At 38.2% G+C, this 18,146-nt stretch overlaps 6 protein-coding genes across 11 annotated transcripts; 4 read left to right on the top strand and 2 right to left on the bottom strand.

Moving 5' to 3' along the window:
- The first annotated feature begins 13 nt into the window (after positions 1-13).
- Positions 14-1,744, top strand: LOC124207760 (uncharacterized RNA-binding protein C365.04c-like). Of its 2 annotated transcripts, none has more exons than XM_046605381.1 (4): positions 14-131; positions 199-895; positions 954-1,175; positions 1,465-1,744. In XM_046605381.1, the coding sequence occupies exons 2-3, from the start codon at positions 251-253 to the stop codon at positions 1,158-1,160; spliced, it is 852 nt and encodes a 283-aa protein (XP_046461337.1). In that variant the 5' UTR covers positions 14-131; positions 199-250; the 3' UTR covers positions 1,161-1,175; positions 1,465-1,744. The 2 variants fall into 2 exon arrangements, with proteins under 2 accessions (XP_046461337.1, XP_046461336.1); XM_046605380.1 differs by lacking the exon at positions 1,465-1,744 and adding an exon at positions 1,404-1,436.
- LOC124207762 (28S ribosomal protein S14, mitochondrial-like) lies at positions 1,423-2,270 on the bottom strand. The gene is made up of 3 exons (XM_046605383.1): positions 2,151-2,270; positions 1,931-2,092; positions 1,423-1,668 (listed from the first exon to the last, which is right to left on the bottom strand). Exons 1-3 carry the CDS (start codon positions 2,229-2,231, stop codon positions 1,486-1,488), a joined length of 426 nt encoding a protein of 141 aa, XP_046461339.1. The 5' UTR covers positions 2,232-2,270; the 3' UTR covers positions 1,423-1,485.
- Positions 2,271-2,340: 70 nt separating this feature from the next.
- Positions 2,341-5,738, top strand: LOC124207759 (elongation factor 1-alpha-like). The gene is made up of 7 exons (XM_046605379.1): positions 2,341-2,690; positions 3,451-3,637; positions 3,695-3,874; positions 3,938-4,286; positions 4,353-4,592; positions 4,649-5,067; positions 5,137-5,738. The coding sequence occupies exons 2-7, from the start codon at positions 3,494-3,496 to the stop codon at positions 5,194-5,196; spliced, it is 1,392 nt and encodes a 463-aa protein (XP_046461335.1). The 5' UTR covers positions 2,341-2,690; positions 3,451-3,493; the 3' UTR covers positions 5,197-5,738.
- Positions 5,307-6,801, bottom strand: LOC124207761 (heme transporter hrg-1-like). The gene is made up of 5 exons (XM_046605382.1): positions 6,450-6,801; positions 6,289-6,383; positions 6,149-6,227; positions 6,046-6,088; positions 5,307-5,990 (listed from the first exon to the last, which is right to left on the bottom strand). The coding sequence occupies exons 1-5, from the start codon at positions 6,595-6,597 to the stop codon at positions 5,885-5,887; spliced, it is 471 nt and encodes a 156-aa protein (XP_046461338.1). The 5' UTR covers positions 6,598-6,801; the 3' UTR covers positions 5,307-5,884.
- Positions 6,802-6,855: 54 nt separating this feature from the next.
- LOC124207758 lies at positions 6,856-11,239 on the top strand. 4 transcript variants are annotated; one of them, XM_046605374.1, is made up of 15 exons: positions 6,856-7,128; positions 7,215-7,448; positions 7,517-7,670; positions 7,747-8,156; positions 8,258-8,423; positions 8,497-8,558; positions 8,629-8,729; positions 8,820-9,171; positions 9,245-9,407; positions 9,477-9,661; positions 9,766-9,934; positions 9,999-10,174; positions 10,283-10,442; positions 10,522-10,685; positions 10,761-11,239. In XM_046605374.1, exons 6-15 carry the CDS (start codon positions 8,505-8,507, stop codon positions 10,911-10,913), a joined length of 1,677 nt encoding a protein of 558 aa, XP_046461330.1. In that variant the 5' UTR covers positions 6,856-7,128; positions 7,215-7,448; positions 7,517-7,670; positions 7,747-8,156; positions 8,258-8,423; positions 8,497-8,504; the 3' UTR covers positions 10,914-11,239. The 4 variants fall into 4 exon arrangements, with proteins under 4 accessions (XP_046461330.1, XP_046461334.1, XP_046461329.1 ...); XM_046605378.1 differs by having other exon boundaries at positions 8,258-8,558; positions 8,844-9,171; XM_046605373.1 differs by having other exon boundaries at positions 8,258-8,558.
- A 131-nt stretch (positions 11,240-11,370) lies between these two features.
- Positions 11,371-17,291, top strand: LOC124207752 (eukaryotic translation initiation factor 4G-like). 2 transcript variants are annotated; one of them, XM_046605361.1, is made up of 22 exons: positions 11,371-11,644; positions 11,713-11,831; positions 11,891-12,000; positions 12,064-12,156; positions 12,225-12,270; positions 12,407-12,521; positions 12,595-12,761; positions 12,820-12,957; positions 13,039-13,248; positions 13,318-13,349; positions 13,410-13,596; positions 13,657-14,080; positions 14,227-14,331; positions 14,391-14,488; positions 14,546-14,718; positions 14,793-14,997; positions 15,101-15,202; positions 15,270-15,446; positions 15,517-15,589; positions 15,664-15,804; positions 15,880-15,969; positions 16,870-17,291. In XM_046605361.1, exons 1-22 carry the CDS (start codon positions 11,524-11,526, stop codon positions 16,977-16,979), a joined length of 3,036 nt encoding a protein of 1,011 aa, XP_046461317.1. In that variant the 5' UTR covers positions 11,371-11,523; the 3' UTR covers positions 16,980-17,291. The 2 variants fall into 2 exon arrangements, with proteins under 2 accessions (XP_046461317.1, XP_046461316.1); XM_046605360.1 differs by having other exon boundaries at positions 13,315-13,349.
- The last annotated feature ends 855 nt before the right edge of the window (positions 17,292-18,146 follow it).

Raw genomic sequence — 18,146 nt, 5'->3', positions numbered from 1 at the left:
CTTGACAGCGGTCTCTTCAAAGTCGATTCACAATAATCGATAGTACTTCATTTCTCAACCACGCGTATTTTCGTTCTCTTTTAAAGTGTATTGACAATTTTTGGTAACAAATCAAATTTAACTCAATTCTGGTAATAAATAAAGGTTTTTATAGTATTTTGTTACACTTGTTTATAATACGTATATTAACTCTCCCAGATCCCTGCATCTGTCTGTGCAACAGTAAAACCGAAAAATATTCAAGGTCAACATGAGCAAGGCGCAGAAATTCGCTCAAAACAATGCTACAGAGTGGAAAGCTAGAGGATTCAAAAACTCGAATGCTTCAACCACAGAAAGTGCTGGATCCTCGTTTGATGGCTATGGCGGTCAAGAACGTGGAAGGTTTCAAAACAGTTTCGGGTTCAAAGCAGATTCCAGTAGAGGTGCAAAATCTACCTATAATTCTCGCAATTCAAGACAACAAATAGAATATGCTGAAGAAGGTGAAGATAATCAAATTTTAAATAGCCCTATTCAGAAAAAGAAATTTAAGACGAATGAAAAAAGTGATGAGCCATCCACTCATCAAGATTCTTCTGCTTCTCAGCCAATTGAAGGTTCACCCGAAACACCTGTAAAGCCTCCGAAAAAGAAAAAAAAGAAAAATGTAGTTGGAGGTGAAACAACTGGTGATGCTGAGGCTACTGAAGAATCTGGCAAAAGAAAGAAACAGAAATTTCAAGGCTACACCCTATTTATTGGTAATTTGTCATACGACACTACAAAAGAAGATATCCTCCGTCATTTCGCCAAATGTGGGCCTATCAAGAATGTCCGGATTCCGCTGGAAAAGGAAACCAATCAGCCCAGAGGATTTGGTTATATTGAAGTTGAAGAGCACGTTACCTACGAGGTATCTGTCTAATTCTTCCGTTATGGTAAAGCTAAGCTAATTTTTTTTTTTCATTTAGAATGTTTTGAGTATGCACCACACCTTCCTCGCTCGAAGACGAATCAATGTCGAATGTACCTTTGGCGGCAGCAAAACTAGTCAGAAAAGAATGGCCCTGATTAAGGAAAAGACACTAAAGCTGAGGTTCCTCTCGAGAGAAGGCAAAATTAGTTCGGCCAAGCAGCGACCATGGGGGAAATTTTCTCAAAATCAATCCTTTGGTTAATAAGACTTTAAAAAGGTAACATTTCTTTTGTTACCAGAACTTCCTTTTTTTCAAACCTAACCAGTTACACCCTGGGCCGTTCCTGACGGTCATTTGGTAAGATTGGCTAGTCAGCTTGGAACTGTGTCCTTCCTTAATACTGGGAGATCAAAGCAACATTTACAAGATGTAGAGTGGCTTAGAGTAATAGTACACTTGTTACTTGTGATTGTTTACAAAACCTCTTTTTGTTATTTCATACAGGTGTGTGGAGCAATACAACGACTATTAAAGAGATTTATTGTTTTGTTTGAACTTTTTCTAGAATTACACTCATGTTGCGTGATCACCACATTGCTCGCTGAACCCCAGATAGTTTGTTGTAATCCGCCAAACTACGCCAGACAATTCTGCTCAATCTCCATCGTGTGACGATGCCTCTTGGTCGGGATGTGATGGCGCAGCGGTTGCGGACGCGAGTTATACCGGAGTCTCGGGGAAGTTGTTCAAGCATCTTTTGTCCGATTTCCTTAAAATAAAATCATTAATGAATATTTCCTTGGCTTGTTTTGTACAGTACTGAATACACTGAGTTCATTTCTGAATTAATATTAAAACATGTATACTTAAGGAACCCCCAAATAAATTGGTTGACCCAATAAATGCTTTAAAAAATCGACCTATTATCATAGATATGGTATAGTTAGGAGATATATTAGCTGTGAAGTTCTTTTACTCGATATTGGGATGCAACTCAGAGCTAGAATCAAATGAAGATAAATAATAATTACAATAATTTCAGCTGGCAAAATGTCGTTCTTTTTAATTGCTTGCATACGAAGACGATCAGGTGCATGTTGGACTAGTAATTTTCGACGCTTGTTATCCTTGATCATTCTCCAATCAGTCCAATTATTTCTAACCGGCTGGTCAAGTTTCACTGCGTTATTTGCCTAATGAAAAATATTTTACAATAAACCACAAACTATCGAATAAAAATCAATAGATTACCCCGTTTTTAAGTAGTTGAGCAGCATTTTGACAAATTAAGCTGGGAATATTGAAAAGTCGGTTCATGATGGTGGTGGCCATCTTTCTCAAGAGTAAACAAGAGGGTGTCAAATCAAAATATTTCAAATCTCAAATAATTTTCAATAAAATTAAAGTTTACTTCTATTAAACTAAAATGTACCCAAAATTCAGAATTCATTTGGGAATGACAGGAATTTTAACAGAACTTAGAAAATAACCTTGTAGAAAATCCCCAGAGAACAGATGAAAAACCCGAAGTTGAAAAAATTGTCCAAATAACCTTGAAAAGCCCCCATATAATTTAAATTAGTAAATTAAAAAATTATAACTGATATTCTACTATTTTTTTGCATAAATTACTATTAAAAATTTAAATTAAACATGATTAATCGAGAGGCAACTCTGTAGTCTTTATTCCCATCCTCCAGCAAGCTTCTTCTATTGGCTGCCCAGCTATCAAGCTTCATTCCAACAGCTCCCTTTCCGAGTTCGTTCTCTTCTCTTCCACGGAACAATCAGGTAAGCACACGTTTTGACGTGTCTCTCGTATTTTATCCTCGGAAATCGTTGTTTAGTTTGTCAATCCGTTTATAACAATGTCTTAAATGAATAGGGTTTCGAATTCTCTTCACAATATAGCTATTTGAGGATTAATATTTTCAGGAAGTGACAGTTTTTTGCATTCGAGAAAAAGATGGTGCAACTGTCAAGTGGGCCGGTTCGCCTCGACATGTGGGCTTGGTCGCCATTGCTCGCAGTTCTCGTGTTCACTATTTCATTTTGGATTTTAGGAAACAAGTAGTTGGGATTTATTTACTTTAAGTGTTCAGTGCAATTCACTTCCAGATTTATTTTTAAATACGAGGAATTTTTGTAACAGCTCTTAGGCGTGGCGTTTCTTTTGTTACTGGGATGTCCCAAGTACCGTTAGCAAATGGCCGTTCATTCCTATGGGAAGATTTAGTTTCCTTTAACTTTGGATATTAAATTTGTTAGTAGTCCTTGAGAAAATCTCAGTAATTCTTTGTTAAGTATATTTCAAGGTCTCGGTGGGCGAATTTCATTCTGGGGTGACAAAACTCCTGGTAGGTGGGTGGGTGGGGGGGTTGGTTAACCCTTGTGGGGATACTTTTGAGAGGGATGGTGTATTCTCGAGGTATAAATGGGGTGACAGCTAGTTCATTCTATCATTCCTTCCAAGCTTCTAGGTTGGTTAAGATTGAAATAGTTTCTTTGGAAGTTTGCTGACTGTTTTACTAATTTATCAAATTTTTTCTAGCTGTTTCAGTTTGTTCAACAAATCCTCCTAAACTCAATCAACAATGGGCAAGGAAAAGACTCACATCAACATCGTCGTCATCGGTCACGTAGACTCTGGCAAATCGACCACTACTGGTCATTTGATCTACAAATGCGGTGGTATCGACAAGCGTACTATCGAGAAGTTCGAGAAAGAAGCCCAAGAGGTAGAAATGTTCCATTGTAATTTGATTATTAAAATGCTAAATTTTCTTTCTTTGTAGATGGGCAAGGGCTCTTTCAAGTACGCCTGGGTGTTGGACAAACTCAAGGCTGAGCGCGAGCGTGGTATCACCATCGACATTGCCCTGTGGAAGTTCGAAACCGCCAAGTTCTACGTCACCATCATCGATGCCCCCGGACATCGTGATTTCATCAAGAACATGATTACTGGTACCTCCCAGGTATAAATGGAATTTTCTGCAATTTTAGAATCTTCCTGTATTAATTTTTCATTTGAAATTTAGGCTGATTGCGCTGTCTTGATCGTTGCTGGTGGTGTCGGTGAATTCGAAGCCGGTATCTCCAAGAACGGACAGACCCGCGAGCACGCTCTCTTGGCTTACACCTTGGGAGTCAAGCAGTTGATTGTTGGTATCAACAAGATGGATTCCACTGAGCCACCTTTCAGCGAGGCTCGTTATGAGGAAATCAAGAAGGAAGTCAGCAGCTACATCAAGAAGATCGGTTACAACCCCGTCGCTGTTCCCTTCGTCCCCATCTCTGGTTTCCACGGAGACAACATGATTGAGGCTTCCAGCAACCTCCCCTGGTACAAGGGATGGGCTGTTGAGCGTAAAGAAGGCAAAGCCGATGGTAAATATTTCATTTTGCTTTTAGACAGCCCAGAAATATTTTATTAATCGTGAATTTATCTTTTAGGCAAGACTCTGCTTGAAGCTTTGGATGCTATCCTCCCACCTTCCCGCCCTACTGATAAGGCTCTCCGTCTGCCCCTTCAGGATGTCTACAAGATCGGCGGTATTGGTACAGTGCCCGTCGGCCGAGTTGAGACTGGTGTCATCAAGCCCGGTATGGTCGTTACTTTCGCTCCTTGCCAGCTGACCACTGAAGTCAAGTCCGTCGAGATGCACCACGAAGCCCTCGAGGAGGCCGTCCCTGGTAAATTTCAGACAAAATTTTTACTTACTGTCAGCTAAAATTATTTAAATATTTAGGTGACAACGTCGGTTTCAACGTTAAGAACGTCTCCGTCAAGGAGTTGCGCCGTGGTTTCGTCGCTGGTGACTCCAAGAACAACCCACCCAAGGGTGCCGCTGACTTCTACGCTCAGGTCATCGTGTTGAACCACCCCGGCCAGATCGGTAACGGTTACACCCCCGTGTTGGATTGCCACACCGCCCACATTGCCTGCAAATTCGCCGAGATCAAGGAGAAATGCGATCGTCGTACCGGCAAAACCACCGAGGAGAACCCCAAATTCATCAAGTCTGGTGATGCTGCCATGATCACCTTGGTTCCCAGCAAGCCCTTGTGCGTTGAGTCTTTCTCTGACTTCCCTCCTTTGGGTCGCTTTGCCGTTCGTGACATGCGTCAAACCGTCGCTGTCGGTGTCATCAAGTCCGTCAACTTCAAGGTATGATTTTTAATGAAATTAAGTCTCGTTTTGTGACATCCAATCTTATTGTTTTCCCTATCTGTGCAGGATTTGGGTGCTGGCGGTAAGGTCACCAAGGCTGCCGAGAAGGCCGGCAAGAAGAAGTGAATGGAGGTAGTTATTCCATCCAACCGACAGAAGTGTTATGTACCGGGTCCGAAGCATCTACAGTTCGAAATTCTTCATTTAGTTTCCGTAAAAAAATTTTTCAATCGGCATAGAAAAGAGTTCAGGAGAAAAGCAAGTGTTTGGTTGGGACTTTATCAACTTGTTTTGACCTTGTTATCCAGCACCAAGTTGTCTTTTGACAGCTTGTGCTCGCTTGTATCTTGTTGACTTCTATTTGTGCAGATTTTTCTTCTCTTGCAACACGAAATTTTAGCGCGTTCCCCACTATTGGATGATACCTGAAGAAGAACTACGATATCTTAAGTTTAATCTTTGAAGACTGCGCCCTCGTGTACTTTTTCTCTTTCAGAGTGCACTCTACCTGTGACGTTCATCTTGTACATTAGTGAGATGGCTTTATGGGTAGATTGTAATCTTTCCACTTGGTTTATTCGAATCGTTTTTACTTACCCATTGTTTGTGTAAGGGCTTTGGTATATGCACCTCAATCAAGCGCCAATACAAGAAAATTTGGTCTGATACTCCACCTTAAATTGTTTGGTCTAGATTAATAAGAAACATTCAAATAAGTTAAATTAATATGAAACTTAAGTTGTTTAAGAGATTAAGTATATTTGTAATGAATATTAGGTTAAACATTCAGATCAGATAAAAACAAATAAAAATCTCAAGTACTATCACTGTCAGAGGTAAGTTCATACTCTTCTTTTTCCCTGATGGCAAGTCTTGCAAACAACCAAACAAGAAAGGTCCATTTGGCAGTCATGAAAACCCTGTTGGAAGAAAATTATTAACTTTATTTAATTTTTTGGCTTACAATTCATTTACCATACGGAGGTGACAATAGCACTATTGTCAACTGGCACCATGGCTGATTTTAATGAGAAAAGTTAGTTACTATAAATGCCTCATATTTAAATTTTTTACTTACGAATTTTGTAATAAGCTGCATAGAATAGATACCATGCGAAGACTGCAATACTGATGTCAGTCAGTAGAAAAGCTAAAAGCTGTAAAACGATTTAATATCTTACTGAAAACAAATGAATTGATGATGCCAAAATCATTTACCTGAATATTCCTTAAATGCAAAACTGTATACCAACTATGTATTGTTTTCTTGTGGATGAGAATTGCTAAATGTAGGGCAGCCGCTGCAAATACACCTGAAACATTCAGAAGACGAATGTTAATAATACCTGTCAGAGAAGGAGTTTCCTATGGAAATTTACCTGATGTAAGTGCCCAGCCAGCTGCTTGAGCATTTCCAAAATTGTGATAGAAAACAAAGGCTGTGGAAATGCCAATAAATATTCCAAGTGAAGACTGAACGATTCTCCAAATGGAACAACAACGATCCCTGTTTTGACAGCAACCCATGGTTTCTGTTGGATATCGACTGATCACCAAGCAATATTTCTTTCCAAACTTTTCTAGAAATGTCAAAAACTTGTATCCAGTCTGTCACACCATCACTATTTAACAAAAAGCAAGGATGTTTTGTGTTAGGCTTTAAAGACACGTGTGTGTTTTGGGCTGTTTAGGGAACGGGGGTGTTTTTCATCGTCTCTGTTGCCAACTGGTTGTTTACGTTTTTGTGTGCCCTGGCGAGTGGCGACTTGGTGACGGACTCGGTTTCCAAACTTTGACTTTGCACTCTCACACAGCGCCCCAAATGATTTATTTATTTTTTTTATGATTCATTATTCATATTACACAAAGCTTCTTTCATTCAAACACAAAGCTATTTTTACAGTAGTTTGCAGAGTCTCATCTGGTAGTTCAGAAAAAAATGAACATTGGTGAATGTGAATGTACTGACGAAACGTTTGATAACATAACAGTATGGATGGATATGTATATGAAACGCCCCCTTTCACGTCATCATTCTTCTCATTTTTTATTTTTTGAGTAAGTTTAACGTTTAACTTTATAGTTGTGCTAACTGAAACCGAATATGCACACGATTTTTCTAAAATATTTTATTTGCAACGTAGGTTGCACTTTTTTTAACGCATATAATGTAACCTGTAGGCTACCGTGTCAAATAATCATTGTTCTGCCTTCATCGTGTTAGCGTTCATAAATGCAAATAATCGGGATTATGGAGACATTAAGACATCTTTTTGGACAAAAAGATGTCTTGCTCGATCTCAAAACTCACTGCAATTATATCTGAATATCAACTATCTTCAACAAACATGGGCTTTCCAGTTTCAAGTTCATTGATCGTAAGAAATTTTAAATAGAAACTTATGAGATTATGTCAGTTAACGTCCATTTGGTTATTTGTTTATAGTTCGACGGGACCCTCGACCATTGAACGTAATCGTACCAAACAGGATGTAAAATTACAATGGCTTTAATTTATCGAGTCGTCAACGCAACGGACATATTTTAAGATTGTAATTGAACAACAATTCAGGCGCCCACGGCAAAGAAAGATTTCAAATGTGATTATCATTTTCATCGCTTCGATCAAAGAATTCCCAATAATCCCCGAAATATTAATTTTTATATTTCATGGAGTCGAGATGTTGAGACGACTGCAGCCAATGGATTCATTCAAACTCTGTGTGGATCAGTAGAAAATGAAAAAAAACCTATTATGCGGATGTAATTAAGACTATTTCTCTTCTTCATCATCACCCAATCGTCCAATTCAGATGTCTTGTGTCAACAACAACTATTAGTTCACCTATTATTAGTTCAACAAATTCGATGATCTGACATATTTTCCACCTAAATTTAAAACAAGGCAGCAGCAAATGGAAAACAAATAAAACTGCTCTTGGTTACAGACGCTCCAATTATTTTGACTGGATGACGACAACAACAACCGAGTGTTACTGTACAGTGTTCATAAAAAAGCGGTCGCACATATTCTAACCCCGATAAACGAAAAGGGGCAACGTGCATCCGGAATAACACTTGTCGCGGTAAGTTCCTGCGCAAGGACTGACGTGTTTCATTTTCTAATTTTCTTTGCATGTGCATTGGGAGCTGCACCAGTAATGCATTCTACCGTTAATTAGCGCAGCCTTGTATCCAGACTTCGTGCGTCAATCCAATGTGCGCGTCTGGTTCGAAACTATACAGCTGCACCCAACAGATCCTTCGAAAACTGTGCGACTTGTACAATGGATATTGTCGTGCAAATGCAGTTTTGTAATACGTGTCCATTCGCTTCCATTTACTGGTGCAAGGTATGGATGCAGATAAATACCTCGCTGGTTGCTAGAACTTTTTCAGAGCATTTCTTGCCATCATTTCGATAAGGTTGGAAAATGAAGTCGCTCCTAACTTTTGTTCTCGTCTTCTGCTTGGCAATTATTGCCGTGGTAAGTTTTTTTTTTTCAATTCACCTTGTTTTTTATTTATATGCAAATCTCTTGTTTACGTTGATTATAGGAAGCTCAGACTAAAACAACGGCCAAGGGGCAAGTAACGTCTACAAAGCCCAAACTGACAACTGTCAAATCAACACTAAGAACCACAACTCGTATTAAATTGTATTAAATTAATTATTTAATAATTATATTAATTATAGATTTTTAATTGTATTATTAATTATTTAAATTAAACACAAACGGTACAACCAGACCGACAACCCCACCGAAAACCAGAACGACAACCCGACGACCGACAACTAGACCGACGACTAGACCGACGTCTAGACCGACAACCAGAAATCCTATTACCACAACAGCCGCCACAACTATTAAATCCTTTAAAGTTTGTCAGGACACAAATTCAGCAGCGGCCAGTGGATCCATTCAGCCATTAGACGGACTAAAACCAGTCGCAACGGGATCGCCGAGAACGTGCAGCTTTTCCATTGTCGTACCTTCGAATCAACAAGTTCAGATGTCTTGCTCGGTCGCAAAACTCACTCCAATAACAACTGTCTTAGACAACGCAGGAGGAATTGAAATAGTTTCAAGCTCATTGACCGTAAGAAATTTAAATAGAAACGTATGGAGATATTATGTCGATTTGAACGTCCATGTGACTATTTTTTTTATAGTTCGACGGAACCCTCGACCTTCAGTCTTTATACAATGTCGTACCAAACAGGGTTTACACTTCTTACAGCAATGCAATGACTGTCACTTATCGAGTCGTCAACGCAGCAGACACATTTAATTGTAATTGGACGACAATTCCCACGACAACGACAGATTTTAAATGTGATAATAATTTTTTTATCGTTTCGCGATCAAACAGTTCAAAATAATCGCCAAAATTTTTGTTTTCAGGGTGTCGAGATGGTGAGACGACTGCAGCCAATGGATCCATTCAAACTCTGCGTGAACCAGTAGGAAATGGAAATGCCAACGCGGGGATAAGGAAAGCATGTCCCTTCTTCATCAATTCATCACCCAATCGTCAAGTTCAGACGTCTTGCTCTTTCATTACTTCTACAAATTTTGCTCTATCTACAGTAAGTTTAATTATTAGATTAATTGATTATTGCAAAGATTTAGTTGCAGTTTTTTTTCAGATTTGCCGCTTTTTATTCATTAAATGTTTTATTCGTTATCACAGACTTCATATTTTAGACAAAACTGGCTTTTTCAACCTAAATTCAACAAGACAACAGCAAATAGCAATCAAGTAGATCTGCTGATGTTTTATCAAGCTACCGATACAGATTCTGCAATTAATTGCAATTGGATGACAGCAACACCCACCACGGCGACGAGAGATTTTAACAGTAATTTCAACCATCACTATTTATAGAATCCAAATTATGTATTGATTGGTTTTTCGATTTTCAGACTGCTTAAACGTAAAATCAACGACCACAAACGGGACAATTAGCCCAGCATTAGTCAATACGAACGAATTAAAAACTTGTTTATTCTCCATTTTTGTTCCTCTTGGTCAGCGCATTCAGATGACTTGTAACTATAACTCTACGAATGTCGTCATCAGTTCTGGCAGCATTCTGAGAGTAGGTGTAATTTATGGCACGTTTTTAGTGTTTAGTAATATAGTATGCATATGCATTAAACATGGTGAAAATTACAGGTTATAGCAATATTCTCATATTTTTCTTTAGTTATCTGAAACTGCCCAAATTGCAACTTCTCGATTGCCATCCTTGTTGTTATCCACATCGATAAACAATCGATTAGACGTTTTTGCTTCTTACGTAAAAGGTGATAAGTTTCTGTGTGGTTGGACGACGATAACAATTCCACCAACCAAGGACTTTAAAGGTAATTTTTTAGTTATAAAAGAAACGTTTCAACATCTGTAGCAAATGTTGCTGACATTACTTTTGCTATTTTTTTATAGTTTGCCGAGATGGAGAAACAACGGTAGCCTCTGGAACAATCTCCCCGCTAGAAAACACAAATACCACTATCTTTGGTGGTGTCTGTCGCTTTATAATTACCGCACCTGCTAATGTGCGCGTTCAAATGTCGTGTCCGTTCATCAATCAATTTACCAACATTTTAGTAAGTGAATTTTAATGTCTATTCATAGCACTCTTGTGTTCTTTATTAATATGGAAATTTGCTTTTCTTAATTAGTTGTATGAATACGACACCTACATCTCCTATATCACTAATAAACCTGTCGTCAACCAGATTTACACATCAAAGGGAAATCAATTGTTCCTTGATTTAGATCTGTCTGGTTTTGCGGGCACTATTTGGTTCAATTGCACTTGGACGTTCGTGTAAGAATGTTTGTGTAATGGCCCCTGAATGTGTGTCCTCTTCCCCCAACGACTAGGTACACTTCGTTCCCGAAATGTCAACCTCGACATTATTCAAGTGATTCAACACCTTATCATAGACAAAGACCATTCTTCGTCTTCTTTATCTATGACCTTATTACAGGCCCTACTGACTGTTCCATCTAAAATATTTTCAAATTTAATTTTTTCAATTTAATTTTTGTATTCAGGTACAAGGTATTATTTTTCCGTGGTATATAAAGCCACTCTTTTATTGTTATGTCTGTGTGGGTTCCAACTTCCAACTTCCAATACACTATTAATCTATAAGGCTTCAAGTTCTTCATATCCACTTCCACATTATTTTTAGGCCCCGCCCTTCTCAGAAATCAACTGCATCCCACAGTTTACCCCTTCAGCCTTAGGGCAGCCGGCAGCCTACAGCAACAGCACAGTGAGGCAGTCTGCATTGAATCCTTGGGCATGCATGTGCTGTTTTTCACGTAGTTGTGGTCACGTGCTGGTTGTTTAATGTTTTTTGTTTTATATGTTACCCACGCTTAATTTATTGTGTTTTGATGCGAGTTTTTGGTTTAAATTACTTTTAAACCACGATGGCAACTCTAAACTCTTTGGAATCACTGCCATCATTGCCCACGAATCTGAAAGACATCCAAAAGTATTTGGACATAGCTAAAGAGTACGAGGCCGTTGATTTGACTGTGACCTATTGGTGTAATGCATTTTTTAAACTTAAGCTTCAATAACACTCTTTCCTACACAAGTGTTGTATTCTAATCAAGGTCAATACTATGCCCTCCTGAAAGGTTACACCTTGTACAAAGGATATGAAGACCTGAGATTTTTGCATCAGCTAGATGAAAGGCTTTCAAAACATAAGCAAGAATTCAATCCTTCGAAGGTATTCAAAACATTCCATTGGAGTTATCTTAATAATATCTGTCGTGCTTCTAATTTCAGGCAATCATTGGTCATGTCTCTGCTCGAGATCATGTTCAAAGCGTGGCTCTACAGCATTTTAGCTGGGCAGATATGGGGTTCAAGTTTTTTGCTACCAAACATTCTGTCAGGTAGGTGATTGATTTTGTATGATGAAAAACTTATTCCATTTCATTTTTTGTGTGGACTTGCAGGCTTATAATTGAAACACTTGAGTCTACTGAAACTCTACTGGATGTTTGTTCTTCATTCTGGGGGACAAATGAAGAGTTAGCTGAAAAGAAGAAGTATTAATGATAATAATCCAATTAGAATTTGAAAAATACACAAAAATCTAATTGTTTCTTTGTTGCAGTTTGGCCAAGTTGAATGGGGCTGTCTTGAAAACCAGATTATCAAAAGTATGTATAAATTGTTAATAAGTTTCCATTGTACTTTAGTACTGTCAATGCAATTATGGTGCATTAAACCTAGAAATGAGAAGATTTATTATATGCTTGAATATTATCAGTACTTAATAGTTATAAAATTGTGCAGGTAACAGCTGAAATTAACCAACAAAACAGTGTCGATTCGTCTTGTGTCATCGCGGAAGTCACAATTTCATCGCCTTCTGAAAGTCTGTCGCTAACGAACACACTGAAAGATAATAGTAAGCTAATAATTTGAATAACTATGTGTGTGTCTCGCTTAATCTAAGTGGCTTTAACTATTACTTTCGGTAGATCGAGCAGGCAAAGTAAATCCCGAAGGAGTCAAGCTATATGATCGACACTTCCTATTGGAACTTCGATATTGTCCTGCATCACTTAAAAAACCGCAACAGTTGCCAGAAGCGTTGTGCGACCACTGTCCAGATGATCATCGAAATAAAAATGAACAGATAATTTCGGTTTGTTTATTAATCAATGTTTCATCTCAAATTAACTCCTTTATTAATTGAACTTCAGGCCTATCCGATATCCTTCAAAGATATTTTGAAAGGATTAACGTGGGCTAACATTCAACAAAGAAAAGAACAAGTTAAAGCGTTAACTATTGATACTGAAGAAAGGTTAATAGAAATGTCCCAGCTAATTTGTAAAAAGGTATGTAAATAAATGTATTGTTGGACGATTATCCTACGCTAAATTTCTTCCAATCAATTGATTTGTCTATTTTAATTTTAGGTTCTGGTTGCAAATGCCGTTTACTTGCCTTTATTAGCAAAAATTTGTGCTGCCTTGTCGCATAGAAAAGTTGCATCTGCTTTAAACCCAGCTAAAACAACAAATTTCCGTGCGCTGCTGTTGGATCAGTGCCAGAAAGATTTTGATCGGGAAAGACACTCCCCGGTCGATGTTGTCGAAAAAAAGAAAGAAATTGAGAACGCCGAAACGGTAAAAAGAATTTCAATGTACTATTTGATAAAAACATATCCGTAATACTATTTTTTTTTTCCGAAGAAGCAAGTGTGGAATAAGTCAACAAGAATCACAAGGTAGCGTAAATGTTGAACCGCGCGCAGTTTTCTGAAAATCTATAACACTGTTATTGCCAGGTTTATCGGTGAATTATTTAAACACCGCGTTGCTTCAAGCGACTTTTTGAATTATTGTATTTGTCGGCTATTGACTAAAGCTGAAATCGAAGACGAAGAGTCGCTGGACTGCCTTTGCATATTATTGGCTACGGTCGGCAAGGCAGTAGAGTATCGGGTGGAAATGAAAGAGTTCCCAGCTATCTCGGTAGACCAATATGCTTGTTCTAATACTTCTCTCCTCATTTTTAAATTTTTTTAAATGCAGATCCTGGCAACTTTGAATATCGCATTCAAAGTTTTGGAATCCCTTGTTACCAAAATCGAAATATCAGACCGTCTTCGTTCCCGAATTGAACACGTTATTAATTTACGCAATCGCGACTGGATCTTTAAGAAACAACATCTAAAATGCTTGGATTCTTTGAGGCGAGAAACGTCTAACGGGGAGTTCCAACCAACGACCGAGAGCTATCCTGGTGCAACTCAAGATTCCCAGTTCAAATGCTACCCGATTCAGGAACAGAATATTTGTGACTCACCTAGACAGCAACAAAATGTGGATGAATCCTTGGAAGATTGCGACTATGTTGAAAAAGACGAACCGGTGACGCTTGCAGCCTCAGAAAGTGCTTTCTTCCCGCTCCAGGATGATCATCTCGAACAAGATTCGCATCCCTCACAGATATCTGGTATTTAACAGCGTTTTAATGTCGATAAATAGTGCTGCGATATGATGCCGCGTGTAAATTTTCTATGATGTTTATGTTATTTCAGTCTCAAAGCAGATAGAATTTCACTTCTGAACATTTTTTCAAATTTATTTGTTTTCGAATAGATATCCCTGTTTGTTCATCTAGTCAGCAATCCCATGAAAACTCCGCTGCTGATCCCGTACTTGAAAGTCTTGAATCGCCACAGTTAACACGAGAAATCTCTCAAGGTAACATTAGAAAAATTGCGATGTAAAAGCCTAAAACTTTGATTGCTTTGAATATTTAGATGTACCATTGGGCAAATTTACTCTAACGAACGATGAAATTGCACTAAAATCACTCGTCCTCCTATGTACATTTTTCACCAATGATAAAAACATCGAGGTAAAACGTACAGTAAATGCATTCTTCTTTTATGTGTGTTATAATAATTCTCTTCAGGATGCGGTTCTTGGCGTGAAGGAATGGTTGCATCCATCAACCGTAGCCAGATTTATTAACCAGTGCTTGCTTCACGTGAATGAACTTGGAAGAGAAGAACGTAGGGCGACTAGCACTTTGTTCAAGGAAATGGTTAAGAGAAACCTTTTTAACACATCGGACCTTAAAGAAGGGTGAGTTGAATTCTGCCAATGAATTTTTTTTTTGTGGTTGAAAGACTTTTCAAAGCCAGATTGACTTCTTTCAGATTTACAGAACTCCTCCAAGGGGCTGAAGATTGGATGGTGATTTTCCCCAAGTTACTATGGGAATCAGCGGTTGAACTGGTCGAGCCTCTGTTTGAAGAAGGCGTGATCAATTTGAAATTTCTTCCACAGTTGTCGTCGGTACTGAATTCGCCCTTGGCTGCCGATTTTGTAGCTGCGGTCCTGAAGGAATTAGTACTTGTCCAGGTAAAATTTTAGCCAGTACGGCTCTTCCGTTGATAATTGTTATTCTTAATATTTTGTGATAAGTGTAATTAAGAGAACTATAAATTCATCTATTGTTGTATAGGGTGTTGCCGAAGCTGAAAGATTGTTTATCTTTTCGAACGCATCCCTTATCAGTGTTCTGCCACATGATGTTGATCTGATCGCATTCCGCAATCATCACAAGGTAGCTTATAATGCATGTGTTTCATCAATCCTGTTTTTATTAATCTTAAATTTGTTGCTGAAATTAGGAACTGGAATTTCTTTCCAAATTTGATTCTTTACCAAAGGATAGTGGCTTTGCACGCATGCCTAACAGTAACCCAGTTCCTACCTGCCAAGTTAACATCGACTTCCAGTGTAGCCTGGAAAAGTTCTTGAGAGATGCTAATCAATTGACTGATAATGAAGTCTACACATGGATCCAGGTCTTGATTTCATTTTTTTAAATTAATTATCTCATTTATCATCATTGTTATCATTCAAAATTTTTAACAGAAACACAATTTTGAGGTGAATTGCGATTTTATCCGTACCTTGACCAACGCACTCTTTAAATGTTCCATGGAAGGCAAGATAACTTTTACCCTTTTCTCTCTTTTCAAATTAGAGTTGTGTGGTTTATTTCCGCTTTATTTAATTCAGAACATGACTCGGAAATGAACTACATTACTTTCGAACGCTGGACCAACTTGCTAAGACACTATGTTTGCAACAGCACTGACTACGAACTGGAAGTCCTTTTTACAATTCAAAAATGTTCCAACAAACAACAAAATTTCAATTGTAAGGTTGCCTTTTGCTTTCAGTTTTTTCTATTAAACTAACCGCAACATTATTTTGACTTCCATTTCATCACAGGCATTATTCTGATTCTTCTCCATAGCGGCGTCGTCTCCCCTTCGTCTTGGGAATTATGGCGCTCCATGGATATGTTGTTTGCAGCAACATGTGAGTAAAGCTTTGCGCGCATCCTCAATTATAACATTCTTCGCGTTTTTCTGACCCATTTTTCTTAAACGTTAAAGAACCAAACAAATTATTTGTTCACGGCCCTTCGCAAATTATCCCTTTCCAGTAGCACATTAGTAAAATTCCGTTGTTCATACTTGCCTAAGATCGCAATTAAATTTATTTCGTTTCACCGTTGGTATTATACGATTTGCTCAAATCGAATTGAAGTACGTTAGAGTTTTTTTTTGGTGTATTATCTTCTACGTGCGTAAATTAAGGCCTTACAAGGTCCAGGGAAATCGTGATATTCTTTTTTGTTTGTTAATGGATGTTTCAAATTTGGTTCTCCCTATTTTTAGTAGGTTTAAAAATATTATTTCACACACTTTGGAACATCAAAATAGGAAAAATAATCGATTTGGTGCAGTGCCCTGGTTTTAAAGCTATAAATTCCTCTTGCTGTTTGATATCAAACTGATCTTGGCTAACTGGATCTTAGCACGTCGTTTATACGTGTAGAATGGGATGATCATCAACAGCTCACCGACAATAATGATCGATCTTTGCGGATCGAATAGGCCACCAATTGGCTTTCGACATTTTCAAATTTTTAAGATTTTCTAGAGGGATTGTCCAGAACACGAATTAAAATCATGCACAACACCACGGAGTGACAGGTGAAGGCAAATGGCTTGAAAACAGACAGTAATTTTTTTAACTTCGTTTGTTGACGTTGGGTCCGGATGTAAGTACTTCGTGCGCCCCTTAGCGCTTACTGAAAGTGCGCGCTAATCAATTAATGTGCTCAAACATTGCCAACTGTGAATACGGAATTCCGGGTGAAGGGGTTGTATTTCAAAATAGCTGCAATGTAAACAGCATTATTCTTTCTATTAGGTTATAGGTGCTGCACATTTGCCGAACACTTGTCGAACGAAGTTGACTCTGCTCACAGTCCATCATCTGTGTTTATTTTATTATTCGGTACGTCAGATCAAATAAATTGATCTGATTCGTCCAATAGGAAATACGCAAATATGCCGACCTGGCTGTCACTTATTGGTTGCCATTTGGCATCGTCCCACACCCAATTTTCACATTAACCCATCTGCTACAGTCGCGTGATTTTGAATTTACCCGATGGATCACCTACCCTCAAAGACGAACCAAAGTACCGAATCCTCTTTGCCAATGGGGGGAAAGTCCAGGACAAGGTGAATCGCTTCAATATTATTGGTCAAATAACCGTTCAGTAGATTCCTACATGTTTGTTCATGACAAAACTTATTTGAGAAAGGAATACATTGCAGCAGATATAATTTCTCCCTAAGGTAACAATTCGTAAATGTAAATCTTTAGCATCAACATTTATTCATATAATGTAAATGGAGGTGAGGGTAAATGTATTACGGGAAACAACCAAACAGGCAAGTGATCGCTATTATCTCTTCCACCACGGGTAGGGGGCGTTCTAGTCATACTTTGACTTAAGTTTTATTTTCATGACTTAGAAAGTCACGATTGGACAGTTTATTGGGCACCCTGTGTCAAAATCGTCAAAAAGTCTCAAATTTTTTTCAAGAATAACAAATTTTGTAACCGTCAGGTGAGTCTCTTTAACTTCTTTTATCTTTCACATTGTTTGTAAACTGGTCATTGTAGTGATTGCCTTCATGTCTGTGGCGTGAAATTTCAATAGTCAATCGACTCTGAATGATTTATTCATATTACAGTTCGTCAGTTATCATCTAAACTAAATATCTCACCCAGTTATCCTAGTTCTCTCATTTGCCTTTCTGCTGCTCAAAACGTAATTAAATCTCTCCAATTATAGAACAGCCCAAGCATATGTCTGAATAGTCTGAGATCACATCAAAAGGACTTTTGTCCATTTGTCCCGGTGATCCAGTCAGCTAAAAAGAAAGAATTCGGACATGACGTTCACCAACCATCCGACCACTTTATCGATCCGTACATTTCATTGTGTCACAACGAGCGATCGTCCACTTCCGGCCATGACGAAAGACGAGCAAATCTATTAGCCTCATCATAGCTTTCGCTTTCCTTTTAGTATCGGAATTGATTTTCGTAAAGTAATCATGTTCATCAAATTAACAATGTTTGCCCTATGACGTGATCTTTTTATTTTTAATGAGCGCATTCTTATACAGCTG

The sequence above is a fragment of the Daphnia pulex genome, chromosome 11 (assembly GCF_021134715.1).
Source record: "Daphnia pulex isolate KAP4 chromosome 11, ASM2113471v1".
NCBI lineage: Eukaryota > Metazoa > Arthropoda > Branchiopoda > Diplostraca > Daphniidae > Daphnia > Daphnia pulex.
The sequence above is the reverse complement of the archived record's forward strand: the minus strand, read 5'-3'. Positions and strand labels throughout refer to the sequence as shown.